This window comes from Triticum dicoccoides, chromosome 7A (assembly GCF_002162155.2).
Source record: "Triticum dicoccoides isolate Atlit2015 ecotype Zavitan chromosome 7A, WEW_v2.0, whole genome shotgun sequence".
Lineage (NCBI taxonomy): Eukaryota > Viridiplantae > Streptophyta > Magnoliopsida > Poales > Poaceae > Triticum > Triticum dicoccoides.
In genome coordinates this window covers 123,729,415-123,736,695 of record NC_041392.1, presented here as the reverse complement: position 1 = coordinate 123,736,695, position 7,281 = coordinate 123,729,415, and the positions used below count along the sequence as shown (strand labels likewise).

Here is a 7,281-nt window from a genome sequence, read left to right as displayed (position 1 = left end):
TTAAAAAGGGAATTATCTGGAGGATTATGGATGGAAGTAAAGTTCGTATTTGGAGAGACAATTGGCTGCCAGGGAATCGTAACCTAAAGATCAGTTCAGAAAGGGGAAGTTTAAGATTATCTCGAGTCAAACAACTATTGATCCCAGGAAGAAAAGAGTGGAACACTCAACTGATTGCAAGAAGTTTCCTCCTGCACGATGCTGATCAAATCCTGAATATTCGCCTCCCCGAGTATAATTTTAAAGATCTCATAGCCTGGAACTATGAGACAAATGGTATGTTCTCGTTCAGAAGTGCTTATAAACTGGCTTATAACCTCACGGTTGAGAGTCCTGTGCAAGAGGCTGCGAGTAGAGCAGGTGACTGTTCTAGACCTATCTGGCGTAATATTTGGTCTGCCCCTGTGCCTAATAAAAGTTCGTGTTTTCCCCTGGCTCCTAGCTGCTGATAACTTGGCTACTAAAGAGAAACAAATGGAAACCCATGCTCTATATGGGGTGTTGCAGAAGAAGATAATTTTCATGCAGTGGTTAACTGGTACAAAGGCAAGAGCTCTTCGTATGGAAGTTAGGAAGGGGTGGGATATTCCTGAAGAATCGCAGTTTGCTTATACAGGGAAAGATTGGCTGCTGATCTTGATTGCAAATCTAAGCAAGGAGACAAGGGGGCTGGTCCTTCTTTTGTGTAGAGTGTGGTACCTAAGAAACAATGTAATCCACAATAAAGGAGAAGCTCGCAAAAAAGATTCAGTTATTTTCCTCCAAAACTGTGCAGCTAGTCTCAATATGTGCAACTTAAAGCTGGGTGACTATAAACGCAAACACCCAATGTTTGAGCCTGGAATTAGTACACTGGCACCAGCAGAGGACGTGTACAGCTGAAATGAACCTGGTGAGACGCTGTGTTGGTTGGCGCCATTGTCTGGCTGGACGAAAACTAATCTAGACAGACCATTCTCTCCAGCGACAGGCGAAGCTAGTATTGGTGTTGTGGCTAGAAGGTCTGACTGTTATGTTCTCTTTTGTGCAGCTCGTTCTGTTACTTGCTCGGATACAGAAGAAGCTGAGCTGTTAGCTACCAAAGAAGGAATTGTACTTGCTAATTCTTCGTGCCAGGTCTCCTTTTCCATTGAAACTGATTGTGCCTATGTGATACAAGTTAGGAATGCTAAAGGGAGTGACAGTCAGGTCCAGCGAATGCGGGCTTATCAACGAAATCAAAAGTCTTCAGAGTCATGTTGCAGATATCAAGTTTGCGAAAGTGAAGAGGGAGAGAGAGTTCAATAGAGTTGCCCGGCTAGAATCAGTGGTTTGGTAGGGTTCTGAAGAGCTTAATTCTACTCCTGACCAATGCCGGGCTTTGGTTTCTGAAGATTGTAAGAACCTTATATAGCTTTAATGAAACAAAGCCCTCTCTTCAGTGTCAAAAATAAAATAAAAAACATGACTCCCAACTCAGGAATTGGCTAACATCAACGATGACTATCTCATTACAATGGTAGCCACAAAATGTGAAGCATTTGGTCCAAGCACAGCATACTTCACATATGCATCACATTTATACAAATTGACGTTCTTGAGCCATTCCTAATTAGGTCCAAGCACAACCATTTTCTCCTAATTCCTAATGTAACAGACAGTGTAGCAGGAAGAAGGGTGGAGAGGAGATACCAACCAGCTCTGGTCTCGCGCAGGAGCCGCGCCCCGAGCTGAGAGATCCTGGAGAGCATGGCAGCAGCGGAGCCTACTGCCTCCGAACCCTAGAAGAACAATTCAAGAAACCACGAATCAGCACCACGAACGCCGGGCTGCAGGCCCAAAGAATCACCACGCAGAAGCAAGAGAGACAGTCTAGCAGCGGGAGCGATGGATCAAGAAAAAGCTAGAGAGGCGAGGAGACGAGCCTACCGGAAGCGGTGGGGGCCAGCCGCCGGTCTCCTTCCACGGCGGCGGGAAGGGGGGAGGTAGGCGGCGAGTGTGGTGGAGGAGGCTGGCTGAGCCGTGGTGGGGCCGTGTGGTCTCGAACCACCGCCGCCGCCTCCAGTACCGTGGGCCGGGGGTAAGTGGGCTGGAGAATGACCGTTAGATGGGCCGCGAGGAAAGCCCGTTAGCTAGGACATAAGATCCCGGAGGAAACCCTTCCCTAAACCCTCCTCTTTCCTCCTCCCCACTCCGTCCGCCGCCGGACGCCTGCCGCCTCCACCGAGGCGAAGCTCCGTCCCGCCACCGCCGCCGCCTCACGCCGTAAGTAGCCCCCAACTTCCCCCTCCGCTCTCCGCTCGCGTCCCTGCGTGCCGACCGTCTCGCATAGCCGTGTGCCCGTGATGATCCTCGCGGATGTCTGCGGCTGTGGACTCGTGCTTGTGTAGATTTGTGGCTTGGTTCAACCTGCCCATGCTCATCCCTGGTTGAATCTCTCAAGAGTTTGCGGACAGAGCAACTGCTTCATCTGTTTCGCGCTATGTCTCTCGTATCTGACTGTAGGATTTGTGACAAGCGGCTCAATAAGGGTTCGCTGATTTGATGCGGAAGATAGGCGATGGTCGGCTAATAGTTTTCTAATTTGATGTTTTTCTGATTGATTCAAGGCTGCCCGGCTAGTTTAGTTGCAGCCGATTTAGACACCTGGCGTGGTATTTTGTCAGAAGTTGGAACTACTTCTGCTGTCTTCCTACTTTTATTTATGCTAGTTTTGTAGTACAATCCATCGAGTATTTGACGCGATGAGAATGAAAAGCATGCATGTGTTGCTGTTGCACTTCCTCCTATGAGAGGATGTTGCTACCATGTAAGAATGGTGCGAGTGTTTCAGATCCTGAGTTAGTGTTCTGGTCTGATGCAACTGGGCACACTTGTGGTTCAATTCAACTATTTTTAGCTGCCAACAAAGAAACTGGGGCTTGACTTGCTGGTATCTAGGTGTGTAGATGTTTCTTTTTTCCTTTCGTATAAGAACGGTGTGCATGTTTAAGGCCCTGACTTGGTCTCCTGGTTGTGACCCCAACTGTTTATTCTTGTGCTTGAAGCCTTGCACTATGTTGAACCATCAACGAAGAAACTGGGGCTTGACTTGCTGGTATCTAGGTGTATAGATGTTTTTTTTTTTCATATAAGAACGATGTGCATGTTTAAGGTCCTGACTTAGCCTCCTGGTTGTGACCCCTACTGTTTATACTTGTGCTTGAAGCCTTGAACTATGTTGAACCATCAACAAAGAAACTGCGGTTAGCCGGCCCTTTTGTCTTATGTATTTATTATAAATCAAAGGTTTCCTTGTGTGTAACTACTAACTAGGATGCACTGATAATGATGGGCATGAATCTAGAGTCTTCACATGATTACAGATAGGTATTTTTTATGCAGTGCTTGCTAGATTTCTCCCTGGCTATGATTTTTGGAAATTGTGATTTCTTGCATTTGCGTGTAGACTTTTTTCTGCATTAGTTTTTTCACCTGTTTATCTGCATTGGATTGACATGACATTTTGTTTGTATCACAGGAGTAAGTAGCCAAGCTTACATCGGCAAGATGGTGCAGTATAATTTCAAGAAGATCACTGTTGTTCCTCCTGGGAAGGACTTCATCGACATAATCTTGTCCCGCACTCAGAGGCAAACACCAACTGTTGTCCACAAGGGCTATGCTATCAACCGCATTCGCCAGTTCTATATGCGCAAGGTTCGCTATACCCAGCAGAACTTCTATGAAAAGCTGTCCACCATCATCGATGAGTTCCCCAGACTGGATGACATCCACCCTTTCTATGGCGATCTCCTTCATGTGCTCTACAACAAGGATCATTACAAACTCGCCTTGGGTCAGATCAATACAGCTAGAAATATCATTGCAAAGATCTCCAAGGACTATCTGAGGCTGCTCAAGTATGGAGACACCCTGTACCGGTGCAAGTGCCTGAAGGTAGCTGCTCTCGGTCGCATGTGTACTGTTCTAAAGCGTATCAGTCCTAGTTTGGCATACCTGGAGCAGATCAGGCAGCACATGGCCAGGCTTCCATCAATTGACCCAAACACCCGTACTATCTTGATTTGTGGGTATCCAAATGTTGGGAAGAGCTCTTTCATGAACAAGGTTACAAGGGCTGATGTGGACGTACAGCCTTATGCTTTCACAACAAAATCCCTTTTTGTTGGCCATGCAGATTACAAGTATCTGCGGTACCAAGTGATTGACACTCCTGGGATCCTTGATCGGCCTTTTGAGGACAGGAACATCATAGAAATGTGCAGTATCACCGCTCTCGCCCACTTGAGGGCTGCTGTGCTGTTCTTCTTGGACATCTCTGGTTCTTGTGGGTACACTATTGCTCAGCAAGCTGCACTCTTCCACAGTATAAAATCCTTGTTCATGAATAAGCCTCTGGTCATTGTGTGCAACAAGACTGATTTGCAGCCGCTTGATGGGCTTTCTGAAGATGACATGAAGCTAGTAATGGAGATGAAGTCAGAGGCTATGAAGACTATACCTCAAGGTGGAGATCCTAGTGAAGAGGGTGTTTTGTTGACTATGAGTGCTTTAACAGATGAGGGTGTGATGGCTGTTAAAAATGCTGCATGTGAGAGGCTTCTTGAGCAGAGGGTGGAGATCAAGATGAAATCAAAGAAGATCAATGACTGCTTAAACAGGTTTCATGTTGCTATGCCCAAGCCTCGTGACAACAGAGATAGGCCTACTTGCATTCCTCAGGCTGTTCTTGAAGCTCAAGCGATTGCTGCTGCAAAGGAAAAGAAGAAACTTGAGAGGGACCTTGAGAATGAGAATGGAGGTGCTGGTGTCTATTCCGCCAGTCTCAAAAAGCATTACTTGTTGGCTGATGATGAATGGAAGGAAGATATTCTCCCTGAGATATTGGATGGGCATAATGTTGCTGATTTCCTGGATCCGGATATCTTGGAAAGGTGTGAGGAGCTGGAAAGGGAGGAGGGTCTTCGTCTTGAAGAAGAAGCTGCTCAGGATGCTTTCATGATTGATGGCCATGATGAGTTAACTGAAGAACAGCGTGAGATATTGGGTAAGATTAGGAAGAAGAAGGCAATGCTCATCCAAGAGCATAGGATGAAAAAGAGTACTGCAGAGAGCCGTCCTATTGTTCCAAGGAAGCATGACAAGGATAGGAAATTCACAACCAAGAGACTGGGCAGGCAACTCACATCCATGGGTGTTGATCCTACTGCCGCTGTGAACCGACTTCGCAGCCAGTCAAGAGGCCGTAAGCGTGAGAGGTCACTGAGCAGAGCTGATGGTGACGACGCTATGGACGTTGATGGCCAGCACTCCGACAAGAAGCTGCGTACGAGGTTGAGGTCTAGGTCCAAATCACGACCAATTGAAGAGGTTGTACCAGGTGACGGGATCCGGGACGTTGCTCAAAAGAAGAAGGCCATCAAGAAATCGAGGGACTCTGTCAAGAACAGGAACAAGGAGGCTCGCCGTGGAGAGGCGGATCGCGTCATCCCCACCTTGAAACCGAAGCATCTCTTCTCTGGAAAACGAGGAGTTGGAAAGACCCAGAGGCGATAAACCAGTCAATGTGGACATTGCTGCTTGCGATCACTCATTCAGGTGTGTAAACTGTGCTTTCACTTGGTTATTCTTCCACCTAGTTAACGAATCTTTCTCCCGTATGATCATAAAACTACTCTGTTTTCCCCATAAGGATAGGGTTATTAATCCTTAAATTATGCTGATTTTGTAAATCGAATGCAAATGTTAGAACCAGCACTGATCTTGTAGTCAATTGGTTGCAGTGTAGTTAGCTGCGAGTTCTGTTTACGGATTATACTGTCAAATTGGATTAGTAATTTTCTCAATAGATATAGATATGTAAAAGCATCGTCATCATAAACTTGTGATTGGTGATGCAAGCACCCAGGATCTTATAGAAAAGTTTGTAAAGTATTGCTCGAGCTACATCCACATGTTTATTGTAAGGTTGAAGCTCAGCCTTTTGATTTTCTCCTTGTGCAGGAACTACAGGATCACTGCCATTTTCCGTGCTGGGCATTGCGGGAGGCTTCAGCACCAACCTGGCAGGAGGAGATACTATCTACTGCATTTTTACTTGTGTCTGGCCTTTGCTCTCTGTTACGACGCTTGGTCCTCCTTTGTTAGACTATATCGTTGCTGAACTACATGGTTGTACCTTTGGTTTACTCTGCACTTGTGTGGAGCGGAGTCAAATTTTGTTTGATGGTGTTATTAATGTATTTGAACGGGCCGCTTGTTTTCCTTTTCGTGAAATGTTTTGATACTGTGATATTGCACCTCGGTCTGGAACCTGTGAGTTTCAGTAATTTCAACGGGCACCCCCTTAGTTGCGCGTAGCATTGTCAGGCCCCAGTGCTTGCGGTTGGTAAATGGCAAGTGCTTGCAGACTTGTGATTTTTCCAGGCAGAGTAGCTGTTTCTCAAGAGGAACTTAATCATACTTGGTGAGTTATCTAGTCTGGTGAAATAACTTGTAGGATTTTGACCCCTCTTGTTTCCTTTTGCAACTGAAGATTTTCTTGTTGTTTTAAAACTTAACAACTCTGCATGTTCTACTGCGAGTTATAACTTTATTGTTTCTATACTCACATGGATACAAGGCATACAACGGTGCATGTAAGGTTTGGCATTAAAAATCATGGCAACAGCTGCGATGGAGATGAGTTTTAGGACAAAGTTCCCAGTCTAGACAAAGTTCTTAGTTTGGACAAAAACATCAGTCTAGCATGGGAGTCATGCGTGGCTGATTGTACAAACTTCCAGACTCCAGAACATCTAGCATCCCTCGCGCACTATAAAAAGAAGGGCTGAGCGCTGTGAGAAGACACAGACGAGACGGAGTTCAGAGCTTCGAGCTAGAAGAGCCTCACATTACTAGTAGTATCACCACCACTTATAGAATAGCCACCATATCAAAGGTGCTGTAATCTCTAAGAATAATAAGGTATTTTTTTATCTTGTGTAATCCCTTCGTGACCTCCCGAAAGGGAAAATGGAAATTAAGTTTCGTACTTCACTTGTATTTTTTATGAATTTATGTCCGTTTGAATGAGAACCTTATGACGGTAGAGAAGTGTTCTTTTCGGATGAAACTATTTGGGAAGATGTAAGTTTGTATTTAAAAACATCAAGTGAATGAACCCTAACTACATCTGATACAACATAATAATAAAAAATATAATAAGTACTGAGTAGGATATCATACCACTGTGTGCACACCATCGATTGTTCTGTTGGCCTCACCAGCCCCTAATAGATCGTATAATAGATATAACAA

The 7,281-nt window shown here is 45.4% G+C and overlaps 2 protein-coding genes across 3 annotated transcripts in view; one reads left to right on the top strand and one right to left on the bottom strand.

Moving 5' to 3' along the window:
• The window catches only part of LOC119330905 (2Fe-2S ferredoxin-like), a 5,317-nt gene extending 3,281 nt beyond the window's left edge, over positions 1-2,036 (bottom strand). For both annotated transcript variants that reach the window (XM_037604039.1, XM_037604040.1), the window contains exons 1-2: positions 1,909-2,036; positions 1,676-1,760 (exon numbers count right to left, since the gene is read on the bottom strand). In XM_037604039.1, the coding sequence (XP_037459936.1) occupies positions 1,676-1,730 (55 nt within the window). In that variant the 5' untranslated portion in view covers positions 1,731-1,760; positions 1,909-2,036. The remainder of the gene's footprint in view (positions 1-1,675; positions 1,761-1,908) is intronic.
• A 102-nt stretch (positions 2,037-2,138) lies between these two features.
• LOC119333548 (nucleolar GTP-binding protein 1-like) lies at positions 2,139-6,276 on the top strand. Its single transcript, XM_037606408.1, has 3 exons — positions 2,139-2,244; positions 3,500-5,580; positions 5,986-6,276. The coding sequence occupies exon 2, from the start codon at positions 3,529-3,531 to the stop codon at positions 5,536-5,538; it is 2,010 nt and encodes a 669-aa protein (XP_037462305.1). The 5' UTR covers positions 2,139-2,244; positions 3,500-3,528; the 3' UTR covers positions 5,539-5,580; positions 5,986-6,276.
• The last annotated feature ends 1,005 nt before the right edge of the window (positions 6,277-7,281 follow it).